Source organism: Staurois parvus, unplaced genomic scaffold (assembly GCF_062004578.1).
Source record: "Staurois parvus isolate SC_StPar_1 unplaced genomic scaffold, SC_StPar_1.0 ptg001503l, whole genome shotgun sequence".
NCBI classification, from domain to species: domain Eukaryota; kingdom Metazoa; phylum Chordata; class Amphibia; order Anura; family Ranidae; genus Staurois; species Staurois parvus.
The window spans coordinates 172,501-192,309 of record NW_028319299.1 but is presented as its reverse complement, the minus strand read 5'-3'; the positions used below and the strand labels follow the sequence as shown (position 1 = coordinate 192,309).

The 19,809-nt window shown below is 52.5% G+C and overlaps 1 protein-coding gene across 1 annotated transcript in view; it reads left to right on the top strand.

Moving 5' to 3' along the window:
- The first annotated feature begins 384 nt into the window (after window positions 1-384).
- GLCE (glucuronic acid epimerase) overlaps window positions 385-19,809 on the top strand; it is a 22,203-nt gene continuing 2,778 nt past the window's right edge. Inside the window, exons 1-3 of the mRNA XM_089662621.1 lie at window positions 385-949; window positions 11,153-11,392; window positions 18,693-19,809. The exon at window positions 18,693-19,809 is cut by the window's right edge and continues 2,778 nt beyond it. Coding sequence (XP_089518747.1) covers window positions 397-949; window positions 11,153-11,392; window positions 18,693-19,717 — 1,818 coding nt within the window. The 5' untranslated portion in view covers window positions 385-396 and the 3' untranslated portion in view covers window positions 19,718-19,809. The remainder of the gene's footprint in view (window positions 950-11,152; window positions 11,393-18,692) is intronic.

Sequence of the window (19,809 nt, the reverse complement as noted above, 5' to 3'; positions counted from 1 at the left end):
CCCATTCCCCATGTGAATTTGCCTCTATCCAAAGCCTTCCCCAGCACAGCACACATTAGGTGGTTGACTGCCTCGGCACTGGGATGATGCCATATCCTAGCCTTTTTTTTTTTGTTTAGCAAAATAATAAACTCCGTGGTAATTAAATACCACCAAATGAAAGCTCTATTTTTGTGTGAAAAAAAAATTATTTTTTATGGGTACAGTGTTGCATTACCGCGCAATTGTCATTCAAAGTGCTACAACGCAGAAAATTGTCCTGGGCAGGAAGGAGGTAGAAGTGTCCAACATTGAAGTGGTTAAGGGGTGTGAATAAAATTTCAGGAGGGTAATATTTTCAATATGAAGTTCATTCTCAATGTCGTCTCTGTTCTTCCTCCTAGGTATGGTGTGAACATGCGTTGCTTGGCAGCTCGTGTCAACTATAAGACGCTCATCTTCATTTGCTCTCTCTTCACGTTGGTGACGGTCTTACTGTGGAACAAATGCAATGACCATCAGTCTACCTTACCATGGGGGCCACAGTCGGGCCTGCGAGCGGACAGTCTAGAGAAGCGAGCAGCGGCTTCGGAAAGCAACCCCGTCAATGGCCAGCCCAGATCTGAGGAGGCCTCCCCCCAGGAACAGCAGAAGGCTCCACCTCTGGTGGGCAGCAAAGGCACGGGCCCCAAGTATGAGGAGATAGACTGTGTGATCAATGAAGATCAAACCATTAGGTGCCGAAGAGAGGGCAGTGAGGTGTACATGCCCTTCTCGTGGATGGAGAAATATTTTGAGGTATATGGAAAGATCGCCCAGTACGACGGATTTGAGCGATTTGAGTTTTCTCACAGTTACTCCAAAGTATATGCACAACGAGGCCCCTACCACCCTGATGGGGTCTTCATGTCATTTGAGGGGTATAATGTCGAAGTCCGAGATCGAGTGAAGTGCATCAGTGGCGTAGAAGGTAGGTTGTTTTTTTGGTTACATATATGGTGGAATCGCTATTGGTTGCATTGAAATTCACAATTCCTTCTTTTATACGATGGGCTTCCAGGACTATCCTCCTCCTGCATGCCTGGACTATGCAACGGGGATCCAGGGGCCCAGAGCACCCTACTGCTTTTCCATTCTGCCAACCCAAATGCTCAAACGAGTAACTGATGCTGCTGAGCTTTTGGAATCGAATTGTGTTGCAAATTTGATGCAGTGCTGGAAAAACCTAGAAGATTTGGCTTGTACCAGCAGACCTCAGAAGGTGTAAGGGTGGCGGGGAGGATGTAGACAAGTATTCAAAATAATATTGTGTAAATACAAAATATGAATGCGACGCTCTATAAATGATTATAAAATAAACGCATAAAAAGTCCATCTATCCCATTCCTTTTTATGATCGCCACGTGAATATTCAAGAAACAATCTTCAGTTGTGCCGCGCTCCCCTCTCAGGTGCGCACTCACCAGAAATATTTGCCTTCCATTCTCATGGTTGGCATTTGCGCATTTGGATAAATATTCCTCCAAGGAAAAGATTCCCTCTCAAGACACAACACGACTTCCCCCAAAGATGGCTCAGATTCTCCAAGCTGATAATAACTCTGACGGATACTCCCAACAAACATCACATAGAACAGACCTTGAAATTTCCACTCACCTGCTCACCAATGGCGAGTGGAAATTATGGTGTGTCCCCCAGGGCTGTCTTGCTGAGCAGGCTCGGAGCTCAGGCCAGATCTGTCAGTGGCACTGGGAACTGTCAGACTGCTCAATAGCTGAGCGCAGTGAAAGCAAAGGAAGGAGTGTGTGCTGTGCTCTCTGCCTCCCCCTAGAGTGCAGTACCCGGCTCTGTGAGTGAACAACGAAGTACTGCAACTTTTTATAGGTGTGTGTGCCTAATTTTAACTCACTCTGGTCACATGATCCTCTGTCAGCCAGTGGTGGCTTCAGGGGAGAGGAGAGAGCACTTAGCAGCGTGTGTGTGTGTGTATGCATGTCTGTGTATGTACATGTGTGTATCTGTACATGTGTCTGCGTGTGTGTGCGTTGGGGGGGGGGGGGGGGGGGAGGACAACTTCCGCTTCCATTGCCTAGGCAACCTGTGGCTCTCTAGCTGTTGTGGAACTACATTTCCCATGAGGCATTGCAACATTACAAAACTGACAGTTACAGCTATGACTTGCAGAGGCATGATGGAACTTGTAGTCCTGCGGCTCTCGGGTTGCCTACCCCTGGGCTAGGCGATTGGAAGCAGAAGCTGTCCTCCCCCCTCCCTCCCCGTAGTCTTCTGGGATACGTGACAGGTCTCAGAAGACTACGGGGCTATTCACAAAGCGCAGAGCTTCTCCTGCATGCGCAGTGGGCACACGGCTATGAAGCCGCAAGCTGTCACAACCGGGTGCCCACACTGAAGATGCCGGCGCCGGGGAGAGAAGACGGCCGGTGAAACCAGCCATGGTGAGGACACCGCTGGACCGAGGGACAGGTAAGTATCTGTATTTTAAAAGTCAGCAGCTAGTTTTTTGGGGTTTTTTGTGTTGTTTTTTTTTCCGGTGGAACTCCGCTTTAAATGATTTGGTAAACCGATCACTGTCCCAAATGACATGGTTTAGAATTTTTTTTTTTGGGGGGGGGGGGTTGTTTTTCTTTTGAATAGCATAATGAGCATTTTCCTCCTGCAGCCATTGAGAGAAGCTATCTTTCAGCAGTTGCAGGAGGAAAATGAAAAGGCTCATTTCCTCTATATGCCGCCCCTTCTGTCCAAGAATGTGACAGGGAGGCTGCATGGGCCCCCTGGAGCATGGGACTGGGTCACCATTGCAACCCCTAATGCTACACCAATAGTGTCTCAACTGAGGTTTTACCCCCCCCCCAAATGTAAACAAGCCCTTACTGTCCTGAGCCCCCTCTAAGGCTGCTTTCACATTGACATGCTGCAGTGTACCTTCCTGCAGGTTGGCTGTGCTTTGCCATAGAGTTGCAGCAATATTATATCTTGTGGATGTGGTGCTCTTTCTGAAAGTCCAGAATGGGTTGCTGACCCTGGGCATGCACTTTCCTGATTTGAGGGCGCGGGCTATATCAGAGGGCACCCCTGCCCTGCCCCACTCCACCCCTGCCCTGCCCCGCCCCACCCCTGCCCTGCCCTGCCCCGCCCCACCCCTGCCCTGCCCTACCCCACCCCACCCCTGCCCTGCCCTACCCCACCCCTGCCCTGCCCTACCCCACCCCTGCCCTACCCCACCCCTGCCCTGCCCTACCCCACCCCACCCCTGCCCTGCCCTACCCCACCCCTGCCCTACCCCACCCCTGCCCTGCCCTACTCCACCCCACCCCTGCCCTACTCCACCCCACTCCACCCTGCCCTACCCCACCCCTGCCCTACAGGAACCCTTGAAATCATTTTTAGATCTCAGGGAACCCTTCCTAAAACCAATTATTGAGGGTTAATGGGAAAAATGCCTCTTACATTGGTGGCCAGTGAAAAGAGATCTCCTAAAGTGGTGACCAAAATGTCACCCTTGATGGCAGTCAAAAAGATCAATTGGTGTCCTGTAGCTGACTCCACCAAGTGACTTTTACCCCAGAACTATCCACACACCATCCAAGTGGAGGTCATTTATCTACAGCTCGAGGAACCCCTCGCAACTTCTGGAGGGAGCCATAGGTTTGCGAATGGTTGGCTGTACTAGATCAACCACTTCAATACCGGACGCTTTCACCCCCTTCCTGCCCAGGCCAATTTTCAGCTTTTGGCGCTGTCGCACTTTGAATGACAATTGCGCGGTCATGCAACACTGTACCCATATAAATTTTTTAGAGACAGATAAAACTTTATTTTGGTGGTTTTTATTCACTGCTGGGGTTTTTATTTTTTTGCTATATAAATTAAAAATTCAAAACATTTTGAAAAAAATCACACAAATAGAGCTTTCTTTTGGTGGCACCACTGAGTTTTTTATTTTTTGCTAAATAAAACAAAAAATACCTGAAACTTTTGGGGGAAAAAACACACTTTTCTTTCTGTTATAAAATTTTGCAAATAACATTTCTTCATAAATTTAGGTCAAATTGTATTCTGCTACATTTCTTAGGTGAATATAATACAAATTAAATTATTTTTATTTTGTTTTCAAATTTTTCGATTTTTTTTTTTTTTTTTTATTATATTTTTTTTTTACTATTTTTTTTTTCAGCACACTGTGACCAAAGCAATACAATGTTACCATAGTAACATTGAACTACTGTGGGCAAGTGATCAGGATTTTTTTTTTCTTTAATACATGATTGCTAATACCGATGTGTTTCATTGATATTTGCAATCATTGTTACTGAATGAAACCGATTCATTCAGTCTTTTGTTGTGATTAGCTGTGATTGGGCAAAGCTGATCACATGATACAGATGGGGCTGTGATTGGCCCTGTCTGTATCATGTGACTGCTTTGACCAATCACAGCTAACAAAGCATTCATTCAGTCTTTAGTTGTGATTAGCTGTGATTGAGCAAAGCTGATCACATGATACAGATGGGGCTGTGAATGGCCCTGTCTGACCATGTGACTGCTTTGACCAGTCACAGCTAACAATGCAATTGTATATAATGGATGGCATGGCAGGAAGCCATCCATTGTATACAATCGACATGTGATCTGCTGTGATTGGTCACAGCGGTCACATGACACTGGCAACAGGCTGGTGTAGTGATGTGTCATTGGCTGTGTCCCAGATCACCGCTGCTCGGCCACGTGAGCTGCTCAGTTTGACAGGATGTCATATGACGCCCACTCACAACGGCGAGTGTCCAGCTCGACCGTCGTTCTGCTATAGGCCGGCGGGAAGGTGTTAATAAAAGTAGTGAATTTACCATCATTGAGGTGGAGTGTCCATGCATTCCATACTTCGTTCATTGTACACCCCTCTTTGAGTGTTAATTGGTTTCTTCCTTGGTAGGATTGGCTGTATATTGGAGAGTCTGTAGACCAGAGTTTCTCAACCTTTTTTCAGTCAAGGCACCCTTTGAAATTATGGACGGTCCCGAGGCACCCTTTAAAATGATGGAGAGTCCCGAGGCACCCTTTGAAATGATGGAGAGTCCCGAGGCACCCTTTGAAATGATGGAGAGTCCCGAGGCACCCTTTGAAATGATGGAGAGTCCCGAGGCACCCTTTGAAATGATGGAGAGTCCCGAGGCACCCTTTGAAATGATGGAGAGTCCCGAGGCACCCTTTGAAATGATGGAGAGTCCCGAGGCACCCTTTGAAATGATGGAGAGTCCCGAGGCACCCTTTGAAATGATGGAGAGTCCCGAGGCACCCTTTGAAATGATGGAGAGTCCCGAGGCACCCTTTGAAATGATGGAGAGTCCCGAGGCACCCTTTGAAATTATGGACAGTCTCGAGGCGTCCTTTAAAATTATGGAGAATCCCATGGCACCCTTTAAAATGATGGAGAGTCCCGAGGCACCCTTTGAAATGATGGACAGTCTCGAGGCACCCTTTGAAATTATGGACAGTCTCGAGGCGTCCTTTAAAATTATGGAGAGTCCGGAGGCACCCCATTCTAAAATGTGAAAATCTGTTCTAATAGTTTTATATAATGCAGCAACACCCACACATGTAGGACACCCAACGCTAGAAGTGATTTATTCTTCCAAAACAAATACACTTTCGCACACTGGTACTGACTAGTATGCCAATGTTTCTCTTCTCCATCACTGAGCTAATGTGACCCCCAGCACTGATGGAGAGGGGCGGGGGAGGGTCAAACTGGGATGCTGTGCAGGCAGCTGACATCCTCCTTATCAACTGATGATGTCACTGGTTGTCAGGACGCCGGCGGCTAGAAGGTCGTAATGGTGCACCATGAAAACCTGTGGCTTTGTGAAACTAAAAGGCCGGCTTGTTCCACCCGCTGGCTTGTATACAAGTCTGGGGCAATTTTTAGACATTTTGCCAAGGCACCCCTGTAGAAACCTCAAGGCACCCCTGTAGAAACCTCAAGGCACCCCTGAAGAAACCTCAAGGCACCCCGGGGTGCCTGGGCACCCCGGTTGAGAAAGGCTGCTGTAGACGTTATGTCAAGGCATTACATTTTCACCAGGTGTGATGGGAGTTCAGGTACATAAAACCAAACCTCCCATTGCTCTTAGGAGGTGAAATCTGGGATTCCAACCAAGCAGGACAAATGCCTTCGGTCACGGAGGAACTGGACATTGTGGTCCAGGAAAGCCGCAGCTAAGAGTGTGTTGCCAGATTTAGTAGATAACTAAATCGATGTGAAGGAGCTCCTATGGTATTGAAGGGTCCAATTTCCTCTGAACGGAGTTAACCTTTTGGAAGTTAAATAGGACCAGTGCACAGTGGAGACTTGTGTTGGAAATTCATGGATACCAGGTGAGGAATTTTGCAGAGACTTTAAGCATTCTTCCCATTTATCATCAATGGATGGTCTATCCAACGACCCGCCTTACAGCAGGGGGCGCTATACTGACGGCTCAGACTGGACTGTATAGAGAAATGTTCAACATTCAAGTCTTTTTCCCATTTTTTTCCAGCCGAATCGGGATAACACCGACGTGTGTTACGTGTTCCCATTCACATAGCTTAACTTTAAAAAAAAAATTGATCCGCTTACCTCTTTTAGATGTTTTATTCTGTGCCTATTCTGCCTGTCCTGGGCCAATCACTGACATGTGATCGCTACACCATCGAGTGAATGTGAATGGGTGAGATTAGATGTGAGAGCCAGCAGCCTTCCATTGCTTTCAGTGGGGCGCTTACCCGCAGCTAATCATGGGCGCCCCCACCGGGGTTCTGGCATCTAATCGCAGGTTAATGTGCCCCCTAATCCAGCCAGTCCTGGAGGGAACCAGCACGTCCTCCGGGACCATTTTGTTGATATTCACTTTTAAAGTGATTGGAAACCCTTAATAACAAACATAGCAAGCTACTGGTCATGGGGCATTGTGAAGGCTTGCTCCTGAGCTGGCTTTGTGTTTCCCCACTCACACCCACACACCCCACTCCACCCACACACCCCTCTCCACCCACACACCCCACTCCATCCCCCACACACCCCTCTCCACCCACACACCCTCTCCACCCACACACCCCTCTCCACCCACACACCCACTCCACCCACACACCCCTCTCCACCCACACACCCCTCTCCACCCACACACCCCTCTCCCCACTCCACCCACACACCCCTCTCCCCACTCACCCCTCTCCCCACTCACCCCTCTCCCCACTCACCCCTCTCCCCACTTCACCCCTCTCCCCACTCACCCCTCTCCCCACTCACCCCTCTCCCCCACTCCACCCACACACCCCACTCCACCCACACACCCCTCTCCCACTCCACCCACACACCCACTCCACCCACACACCCTCTCCACCCACACACCCCTCTCCCCACACACCCCTCTCCCCACTCCACCCACTCACCCCTCTCCCCACTCCACCCCACACACCCCACTCACCCCTCACCCCACTCCACCCACACACCCCACTCCACCCACACACCCCAGTCACCCCTCTCCCCACTCCACCCACACACCCCTCTCCCCACTCCACCCACACACCCCTCTCCCCACTCCACCACACACCCCTCTCCCCACTCCACCCACACACCCCACTCACCCCTCTCCCCACTCCACCCACACACCCCACTCACCCCTCTCCCCCCTCACCCCTCTCCCCCCTCTCTCCCCACTCCACCCACAACCCCACTCCACCCACACACCCCTCACCCCACTCACCCACACACCCCTCACCCCACTCCACCCACACACCCCTTTCCCCAATCCACCCAAACACCCTCTCCCCACTCCACCCACCCACCCCTCTCCCCACTCCACCCACCCACCCCTCTCCCCACTCCACCCACCCACCCCTCTCCCCACTCCACCCACCCACCCCTCTCCCCACTCCACCCACACACCCCTCTCCCCCACTCACCCACACACCCCACTCACCCCTCTCCCCCACTCACCCCTCTCCCCCACTCCACCACACCCCCACTCACCCCACAACCCCACTCCACCCACACACCCCACTCCACCCACACACCCCACACACCCCACTCCACCCACACACCCCTTTCCCCACTCCACCCACACAACCCACTCCACCCACACACCCCTCTCCCCACTCACCCACACACCCCACTCACCCCTCTCCCCACTCCACACACCCCACTCACCCCTCTCCCCACTCCACACACCCACTCACCCCTCTCCCCACTCCACCCACACACCCCACTCCACCCACACACCCCTCTCCCCACTCCACCCACACACCCCTCTCCCCACCCCACTCCACCCACACACCCCTTCCCCACTCCATCCACACACCCCACTCCACCCACTCACCCCTCTCCCCACCACCCACACACCCCTCTCCCCACTCCACCCACACACCCCTCTCCCCACTCCACCCACACACCCCTCTCCCCACTCCACCCACACACCCCACTCACCCTCTCCCCACCTCCACCCACACACCCCTCTCCCACTCCACCCACACACCCCTCTCCCCACTCCACCCACACACCCCTCTCCCCACTCCACCCACACACCCACTCACCCCTCTCCCCACTCACCCCTCTCCCCACTCCACCCACACACCCACTCACCCCTCTCCCCCACTCACCCCTCTCCCCACTCACCCCTCTCCCCACTCCACCCGCACACCCCACTCCACCCGCACACCCCACTCCACCCACACACCCCACTCCACCCACACACCCCACTCCACCACACACCCTCTCCCCACTCCACCCACACACCCCACTCCACCCACACACCCCTTTCCCCACTCCACCCACACAACCCACTCCACCCACACACCCCTCCTCCCCACTCCACCCACACACCCCACTCACCCTCTCCCCACTCCACACACCCCACTCACCCCTCTCCCCACTCCACACACCCCACTCACCCCTCTCCCCACTCCCACCCACACACCCCACTCCACCCACACACCCCTCTCCCCCACACCACCCACACACCCCTCTCCCCACTCCACCCACACACCCCTCTCCCCACCCCACTCCACCCACAACCCCTTTCCCCACTCCATCCACACACCCCACTCCACCCACTCACCCCTCCTCCCCACTCCACCCACACACCCCTCTCCCCACTCCACCCACACACCCCTCTCCCCACTCCACCCACACACCCCTCTCCCCACTCCACCCACACACCCCACTCACCCCTCTCCCCATCTCCACCCACACACCCCTCTCCCCACTCCACCCACACACCCCTCTCCCCACTCCACCCACACACCCCTCTCCCCACTCCACCCACACACCCACTCACCCCTCTCCCCACTCCACCCACTCACCCCTCTCCCCACTCCACCCACACACCCACTCACCCCTCTCCCCACTCCACCCGCACACCCCACTCCACCCACAACCCCACTCCACCCGCACACCCCACTCCACCCACACACCCCTCTCCCCACTCCACCCACACACCCCTCTCCCCACTCCACCACACACCCCTCTCCCCACTCCACCCACACACCCCTCTCCCCCACTCCACCCACACACCCCTCTCCCCACTCCACCCACACACCCCTCTCCCCACTCCACCCACACACCCCTCTCCCCACTCCACCCACACACCCCTCTCCCCACTCCACCCACACACCCCTCTCCCCTCTCCACCCACACACCCCTCTCTCCACCCACACACCCCTCTCTCCACCCACACACCCCTCTCTCCACCCACACACCCCTCTCTCCACCCACACACCCCTCTCTCCACCCACACACCCCTCACTCCACCCACACAGCCCTCCCTGCTCCACCCCACACACAGAGCCCTCCCTGCCACACTCCTCCCCGCCCCACCCACCCCACACACCCGCCCCTCCCCAACCACCCACACACCCCGCCCCTCCCCACACACCCCGCCCCTCCCCACACACTCTCCCGCCCACACACTCTCCCCGCCCACACACTCTCCCCGCCCACACACTCTCCCCGCCCACACCCCTCCCCACACACACTCACCCCGCCCACACCCCTACCCGCCCACGCCCCCACCCCTCCCTGCCTCACCCACCCTTCGCCCCCACCCTCCGCCCACACCCCACCCCACACTCCCTCCCCGCACCTCCTCACCCATGCGCCCTACCCCTCACCACCCCACGCGCCCCACCCCACACACACCACCCCACCCACCCCTCACCACCATGCGCTACTTTTGATGCGATTTGCATAGACATCTGTGTCAGATATCTTGCAAACGGCACCTGAAATTGCACTGGATGGGAATTGGCACGTGATTTGCATGCCATGCGACTTGCAAATCACAGCCTGTTGTCTGCAATAAAAGCGCAGTAGTCCATGCGCTACTTTTGGTGCGATTTGCATAGACATCAGTGTCAGATGTCTTGCAAACCGTACATGAAATCACACCGACACAGATGTCTATCCAAATCGCATCAAAAGTAGCGCCTATACTACTTTAGAAATCGGTGCGGATCCGAGCAAGTCGGAACCGCACTGATATGACAGCTCGAATTGCGGACAATAGGCTGTGATTTTCAAGTTGCATGTCATGTAAATCGCATGCCAATTCACATCCAGTGTGACTGGGGTCTTGATGTGTTTTCAGGTGTGATTTGCGAGACATCTGACACAGATGTCTATGCAAATCGCACCAAAAGTAGTGCATGTACTACTTTAGAAATTGGTGCGGCTCCGACCAAGTTGGAACTGCAACCGATGTGACCGCTCTAATTGCGAACCATAGGCTGCAATTTGAAAATCGCATGGCAATTCACATCCAGTGTGACCGGGGTCTTAGTGCGATTTCAGGTGCGATTTGCAAGTTGAAATGGCATCTAATGGATGTGAATGTCAGAATCTTTGCTGCGGCGCGATTTCTAAAGTAGTTCTTGCATTACTTTTTCTGCAGTTTTGTTGCGATTTCAGACATACAATAGAATGGAAATCGCACTGCAAATTGCAAGAAACCGTTGAAAATCTTCATAGTCTTCAGAAATCGCACCGAAATTGCACACAAATCACGCGATTTTGTATCGCAGCAGTGTGAACGGTGACTTAGTATTTCTCTGCCCGTGGAATCGCTGTGTTGCCATTGGATGGGATGGACAGTCCTGTGTACTAAATGTTTTTTGTCTTTTCCAGGGGTTCCCTTGTCTACTCAGTGGGGTCCGCAGGGATATTTCTACCCCATCCAGATCGCCCAGTACGGACTAAGTCACTACAGCAAGAACTTGACAGAGAAGCCCCCCCATGTGGAGATGTATGAGAAGGCAGATGAGGAGGAAGGGGTGCTTGGTACATGGACCGTGCCTAAAGGAGCCTCTGTGACCACCACCTATGACAAGGCAAAGGGGAGTCACGTCAGGCATTTTGTGGTTCCAGGTGAGTTGTCGTTTTTAAAGTGGAACTCTACTCTTAATTGTTTTAATAGTGACATTAATGATCTGTTATGGTAATCTGTGTGTGAAATTAAGTGAACCCCCCCCCCCCTGTTGATCCTGCAATCACCACATGTAACCTCACCTTCCTATGTGCCGTCTATGGCTACCTGTAAAGTCAGAGAGGACACCCCTTCTCTTTCTCTCTCTCCATGGTCGTCCAACAACGCAGCTAGCAAGCAGACAGCTGCTTTGACAAATGGCATTTTTCTTCATAGCCAAGCCCTTGCCAGAGACCAGCTCCTCACAAGGAATGCATGGGGGGTGGGGGGGGGGGTAACTGGTCAGAGAAAATATTTCAGGCGGGCAAATGCTGGGAGAAGCATTTTTTCTTTTTGTCTCTTTGCTAGCTGCGTTGTTGGATGGCCATGGAGGGGGGGGAAAGGGGGATCAAACCTCAAAGCTAGCCTTATACAGCACATAGGAAGATGGGACAAAGGGCTACATGTACTCTCTATTTCCTAGAGCAGTGGTCTCCAAACTGCGGCCCTTTGCTTGCCTTTATCCGGGGTCCGAGGAGAGCGGATATAGTGAATGCAGGGTCCGGGGAGAGCGGATATAGTGAATGCGGGGTCCGGGGAGAGCGGATATAGTGAATGCGGGGTCCGGGGAGAGCGGATATAGTGAATGCAGGGTCCGGGGAGAGCGGATATAGTGAATGCAGGGTCCGGGGAGAGCGGATATAGTGAATGCGGGGTCCGGGGAGAGCGGATATAGTGAATGCAGGGTCCGGGGAGAGCGGATATAGTGAATGCAGGGTCCGGGGAGAGCGGATATAGTGAATGCGGGGTCCGGGGAGAGCGGATATAGTGAATGCGGGGTCCGGGGAGAGCGAATATAGTGAATGCGGGGTCCGGGGAGAGCGGATATAGTGAATGCGGGGTCCGGGGAGAGCGGATATAGTGAATGCGGGGTCCTGGGAGAGCGGATATAGTGAATGCGGGGTCCGGGGAGAGCGGATATAGTGAATGCGGGGTCCGGGGAGAGCGGATATAGTGAATGCGGGGTCCGGGGAGAGCGGATATAGTGAATGCGGGGTCCGGGGACAGCGGATATAGTGAATGCGGGGTCCGGGGAGAGCGGATATAGTGAGTGTGGGGTCCGGGGAGAGCGGATATAGTGAGTGCGGGGTCCGGGGAGAGCGGATATAGTGAGTGCGGGGTCCGGGGAGAGCGGATACAGTGAATGCGGGGTCCGGGGAGAGCGGATATAGTGAATGCGGGGTCCGGGGAGAACGGACATAGTGAATGCGGGGTCCGGGGAGAGCGGATATTCCGAACGCGGGGTCCGAGGAGAGCGGATGTAGTGAACGCGGGGTCCGGGGAGAGCGGATGTAGTGAACGCGGGGTCCGGGGAGAGCGGATGTAGTGAACGCGGGGTCCGGGGAGAGCGGATGTAGTGAATGTGGGGGAACTTGGTAGGAGCTGCACCGATCTCTAAAGTAGCACATGCACTACTTTTGGTGTGATTTTTATAGACCTCTGTGTCCGATGTCTTGCAAATCGCAATGACATCCCAACTTTGAAATCGTGTGACTTACAGTGAGGTCAGGATTGATGTGATGGGGGTGTTACTGAACAAGCTGAAGGTAGAAGCTGATTGGCTCCCATGCACAGCTGCACCAGTTTGCACTCTCCATGTTAGTAAATCCTCCCCAGTATGTTGCAAAAACTAAAACCTGAGGCTAGATGCGCTTTCATTGCGGCATTTTCTGAGTCTGGGTGGGGGAGGACTGACCACACTGTTGGGGGGTTTGAGGTGTTTTGATGACCCAGGTAAACCCCCGCCCCCCCTTGCAGCATGTGACTTCTCCAGGCCTCGGGCCAGCTTGGTAGCAGTGCGGTGCAGATCACCATGGAGGGAATTTTGTACCGTATACTTAGCACAGGGCTGAGCTGTTTGTTTTTTTTTTCTTGTTTAGTTTTTTCGTTTTTCCTCCAGAGCTCTCTGTATACATTGACATTTCCTCTGATTCCTGCCTAGAAGCAGAGCCGCGTGCTTTCCTCTCACTGGTTAGTGACAGCGAGATTTGTCAGCCCCGAGATGCGTCTTCCTCGCATTAATTAGCGCAGTCCAAGGGCTGTCCTCCCAACAGGACCTCCTGGGGGGCTTATCAGAAGGTGATGACAAAAGTGACTTCATTGTCTCCTGAAAAGTGATTGACTCCTTAATCCTAATGGGTATTGATTAGCGGGCCCTGGGTACTGTAAAAGCTTGTTAGAGAAGCAGAAGCAGATGGTGTGAAATGGCGCGGCGTTATATTTAATGCTCCATAAACTTTACTGATGAGAAACTTAACTGGTTGCAATTGAGGGTTTTTGTTTTTAATTTGTTTTTGTTTTCCTATCCCTCGCTAAAAGAAAATGGTTTAGTCTCCAACCCATCATTATTCTGAAAATTTTCAAGTGTTACTAAACCCCGGACCCCGCATTCACTATATCCGCTCTCCCCGGACCCCGCATTCACTATATCCGCTCTCCCCGGACCCCGCATTCACTATATCCGCTCTCCCCGGACCCAGCATTCACTATATCCGCTCTCCCCGGACCCAGCATTCACTATATCCGCTCTCCCCGGACCCAGCATTCACTATATCCGCTCTCCCCGGACCCAGCATTCACTATATCCGCTCTCCCCGGACCCCGCATTCCCTATATCCCCTCTCCCCGGACCCCGCATTCACTATATCCCCTCTCCCCGGACCCCGCATTCACTATATCCCCTCTCCCCGGACCCCGCATTCACTATATCCGCTCTCCCCGGACCCCGCATTCACTATATCCGCTCTCCCCGGACCCCGCATTCACTATATCCGCTCTCCCCGGACCCCGCATTCACTATATCCGCTCTCCCCGGACCCCGCATTCACTATAACCTCTCTCCCCGGACCCCGCATTCACTATATCCGCTCTCCCCGGACCCCGCACTCACTATATCCGCTCTCCCCGGACCCCGCACTCACTATATCCGCTCTCCCCGGACCCCGCACTCACTATATCCGCTCTCCCCGGACCCCGCACTCACTATATCCGCTCTCCCCGGACCCCGCATTCACTATAACCTCTCTCCCCGGACCCCGCATTCACTATATCCGCTCTCCCCGGACCCCGCATTCACTATATCCGCTCTCCCGGGACCCGCATTCACTATATCCGCTCTCCCCGGAGCCCGCACTCACTATATCCGCTCTCCCCGGACCCCGCACTCACTATATCCGCTCTCCCCGGACCCCGCACTCACTATATCCGCTCTCCCCGGACCCTGCATTCACTATATCCGCTCTCCCCGGACCCCGCATTCACTATATCCGCTCTCCCCGGACCCCGCACTCACTATATCCGCTCTCCCCGGACCCCGCATTCACTATATCCGCTCTCCCCGGACCCCGCATTCACTATATCCGCTCTCCCCGGACCCAGCATTCCCTATATCTCCTCTTCCTGAATCCGGCACTCACTAGGCCCGCTCTCCCCGGCGTTCACTAGTCCCGCTCTGCCCGGCGTTCACTAGTCCCGCTCTGCCCGGCGTTCACTAGTCCCGCTCTGCCCGGCGTTCACTAGGCCCGCTTTCCCTGGCCCCGGCGTTCACTAGCCCCGCTTTCCCTGGCCCCCGGCGTTCATGAGGCTGCATGAGGGAATTGGAGGCATAGGTGTGCTGGATGAGGGGGGTAGGGAATTGGAGGCATAGGTGTACTGGATGAGGCTGGATGAGGGAATTGGAGGCAAGGGTGTGCTGATGAGGGGGGTGATATTGGAGGCATAGGTGTGCTGGATTTGGGGGCGGGGGGATGAGGAGCTCAGGAAAGTAATGGAGGGCTCAGAACAGTTAAAGGGGGGGGGAGGCCAGGAAATTAATGGTGGGACTCAGGACCTTTGGAGGGCTCAAGACAGTTTAGGGGGAGCGCTTGAAGTCACACAGTGTCGTGTCAGTGCGACTTCAGGTCCAACTTTGAGGACATCTCTGGGACTTCATGCACAGAGGTCTGGGCAAGTCGCACCTGAAATCGCAGGAACTGCTTTCAAAATCAGTGCCACCCCCTCATTCCTATGACAGGTGCAGAAGCTGTAGTAACCCCCTCCCCCACAGCATTAATACAGTCGCTGGACCTGTCATGGGCACTCGTCAAGAGTATTCAAACAAAAACAAAATGGTGCGTAGGTGAAATGAACGCTATATAGTCCAATAACGGCAGAGGGGGAGATAGTCCAATAATGTCCATTAAGGGCCAACACAGTAGCAGCTTCTCGGAGAAGCTCCGGAGGGCGCTGATCTGAGTGTAGTCGTGCGCAAAAACTTTTATGTGTAAAAGCAAAGTTGCCAACTCACATGAAGCAGTAAAAGTGTGCTGGAAACTCTGCACACAAGTATGGTAGATTTGCTCCAGGAGATGGGGAGGCACCACTGCTGGCCAGGACAAAAACCAGGCTATGGAATGCAGAGCCGGCCGAAAGTGGCTACGCGTTTCGGAGTTGCTCAGCTCCTTTTTCAAGCCTCAGCGTGGACGTCCTTTCCGTTTGTCTCTGCTCTCCTGGACCATATCTTCCATACCTGTGTGCAGAGGTTCCAGCCGCTGACGACACAGTTGTGATATCCACTCATTTTTACTGCTTCATGTGAGTTGCCACTTTTATTCATTAAAGTTTTCGTCCATTACTACACTCAGATTGGCGTCCTCTAATATTCATTTATATTACAGAGAGTCGTCAAAGTCCTCCTCTATTCATAGTAGCTGCACTATAGTTTCCATCAATGAAAAGTGCTCTGTAACTTGGAGGAGGAGGATCTTTCATTCATCCACCCATCCTCCAGTCTCTATGAATCCATCAATGAAAAGTGCTCTGTGAATGGAGGATGGGTGAATGAATGAAAGATCCTCCTCCTCCAAGTTACAGAGCACTTTTCATTGATGGATTCATGGAGACTGTACTATAAATTCCATTAAAAAAAAAGTGCTCTCTGAATGGAGGATGGGTGGATGAATGAAAGGTTGTTCTTCGGAGGGCACAGCGTGCAGCAATCGTGGTGCCGCGCGCTCTCAGGGAGCACGCACAGGCAATGGATGCGGGGGGATGTTTAGAAACGTCCACTCGCTCCGGCAGTTCTCCTGTCCGGCTGTTTGTACGTGGGAGCACTGCCGGAGCGAGTGGACATTTCACCCTGTGTGCGCTCCCCAATCACTGTACGGGACCGAGTGTGAGGTCCCGATTCATGTGATCCCTGATTGGCCAATCGGTGATCACATGAACAGTAGCAAACAAGATGTGACTTCCTGACATCATTGCTTACTACTTGTGAAATCTGTGAATGATCACAGAGACCACATGGTACAGGACTATTCAAAACAGCCTTGTACCATGTGACGAGCTGTGACCAATCACAGCTCTCACAGTACATGTCTAACAAATGATGACTGATCTGCATGTTCATGAAGGAAATAAGGATTTGATCCCCTTCACAAAACATGACTTAGTACTTGGTGGCAAATCCCTTGTTGGCAATCACAGAGGTCAGATGTTTCCTGGAGTTGGCCCCCAGGTTCGCACACATCTCAGGAGGGATTTTGTCCCACTCCTCTTGGCAGATCCTCTCCAAGTCATTAAGGTTTGGTGGCTGATGTTTGGCAACTCGAACTTTCAGCTCTCTCCACAGATTTTCAATCGGATGAAGGTCTGGAAACTGGCTAGACCACTCCAGGACCTTAAAGTGCTTCTTCTTGAGCCGCTCCTTTGTTGCCTTGGATATGTTTTTTTTAGGTCATTGTCATGCTGGAACACCCATCCACGACCCATTTTCAATGCCCTGGCTGAGGGAAGAAGGTTCTCACCCAAGATTTGACGGTACATTGCCCCGTCCATCGTCCCTTTGATGCAGTGCAGTTGTCCTGTCCCCTTAGCAGAAGAACACTCCCAAAACAGAATGTTTCCACCACCATGTTTCACAGTTGGGATGGTTTTCTTGGGGTTATAGGCAACATTCCTCCTCCTCCAAATACGGCGAGTTGAGTTGATGCCAAAGAGCTGGATTTTGGTCTCATCTGACCACAACACTTCCCACCAGTCCTCCTCTGCATCATTCAGATGTTCAGTGGCAGACTTCAGCCAGGCCTGGACATGTGCTTTCTAGAGCAGAGGGACCTTGCGGGCACTGCAGGATTTCAGTCTTTGTCGGCGTAGTGTGTTACCAATTGTTTTCTTGGTGACTGTGGTCCCAGCTGCCTGGAGATCATTGACAAGATCCTCACGTGTAGTTCTGGCATGATTCCTCACCAGGGGCGAACTGACCATTTGGAAACTCAGGCACTACCCGAGGGCCCGGGGTCAGTAGGGGGCCCCATGAGATGCCCCTGGTACCTTTTTCATAGGCTTTTTTGAGTTTGGGCAAGGACACAGGGGCCCCATGATCCCCTATTGCCCAGGGGCCCCATGAGTGGTCAGTCCGCCCCTGTTCCTCACTGTTCTCATGATCATTGACACTCCACGAGGTGAGATCTTGCATGGTGCACCAGACCTAGGGAGACTGACACTTGTTTTGTGTTTCTTCCATTTGTGAATGATTGCACCAACTGTTGTCACCTTCTCACCAAGCTGCTTGGCCATAGTTTGGTAGCCTAGTCCAGCCTTGTGTAGGTCTACAATCTTGTCCCTGACCTCCTTGGACAGCTCTTTGGTCTTTGCCATGGTGGAGAGTTTGGAATCTGATTGATTGCTCCTGTGGACAGGTGTCTTTTATACAGGTAACAAAGTGAGATTAGCAGCACTCCATTTAAGAGACTGCTTCTAATCTCAGCTTTTTACCTGTATGAAAGACACCTGGTAGCCAGAAATCCTGCTGAATGATAGGGGATCAAATCCTTCTTCCCCTCATGAACATGCAGATCAGTCATCATTTGTTAGACGCATTTCTGCTGAATTTGTTGTTGTATTCTGTCTCTGTTTTACAATACACTGAACATTCGATGTTTAGACCGATCATTTCTTTGTGAGGGATGAACATTCAACATCAGCAGGGGTCAAATACTTATTTCCTTCACTGTAAGTAAGTTCCTAAGCAAGTGAAATGCGTTAGTAGTTTGTACATCGGATGGAGTAGTCTATTGGATAATTCAATCAATTCTTCCGAAACTTTTAATATGGTGAGCGGTTCCTCTTCCTTTTTGTGGAGCCCCTGTACAGATCAGTTTATTGTATTGAATTTGTTGCCTTGACAAATCCTTTGTTTATTCCTTTTTTTGCTTTTTCTTACAGAAAATTCAGAGGGAGCATCATTAACTTTGGGCAACACCAGAGACTTCATTCTGTCCCTTGACTTGAAGTTCTTGACTAATGGCAGCATTTCTGTGGTGCTGGAGACCACTGAGAAGAACCAGCTGTTCACCATACACTACGTGACCAATACACAGCTCATTGCTTTCCATAACCACGATGTTTATTATGGGGTGGGACCGCGGACAGCCTGGAGCACGTTGACTCGTGATTTGTTGACAGACTTGAAGAAGGGAGTAGGACTGTCCAATACCAAGGCCGTGCGTCAAACGAAGATCATGCCGAAGAAGGTTGTCCGCCTTGTGGTGAAGGGCAGCGGTTTCCTGGATAACGCCACCATCTCCACCACTGCCCACACAGCTGCTTTCTTTGCCGCCAGCGATTGGCTGGTGAGGAATCAGGACACCAAAGGTGGCTGGCCAATTATGGTGACTAGAAAGCTAGGAGAGGGCTTTAAGGCTCTGGAACCAGGATGGTACTCTGCCATGGCACAGGGGCAGGCAATATCGACCTTGGTCCGTGCCTACCTGCTGACTAAGGAGCAGGCGTATCTAGACTCGGCACTCAGAGCAACGGCTCCATTCAAATTGCCTTCAGAGAAGCATGGGGTGAAAGCGGTCTTTATGAACAAATACGACTGGTATGAGGAATACCCAACAACGCCTAGCTCTTTTGTGCTGAACGGCTTCATTTATGCTCTGCTCGGCCTCTACGATCTTAAAGAAACTGCTGGGGAAAAGCAGGGGAAAGAGGCGCGGCTGCTATACGAGCGGGGAATGGAGTCGCTCCGCGCCATGTTGCCTCTTTATGACACAGGTTCAGGAAGTATCTATGACTTGAGGCACTTCATGCTAGGCACTGCCCCCAACCTTGCCCGTTGGGACTATCACACCACCCATATCAATCAGCTTCAGCTCCTCGCCAGTATGGATGGCTCGCCAATATTTAGGGACTTCGTCCGCCGTTGGAAGTCATATTTGAAGGGGGGCAGGGCCAAACACAACTAGAGCGTAAATGGGGGAAACCAGCCAGAAACCAAAAGCTGTCAAGAGTATGACAGATGTCCAAGTTCAACTCCCTTTACTTGCATTTTCTTCCT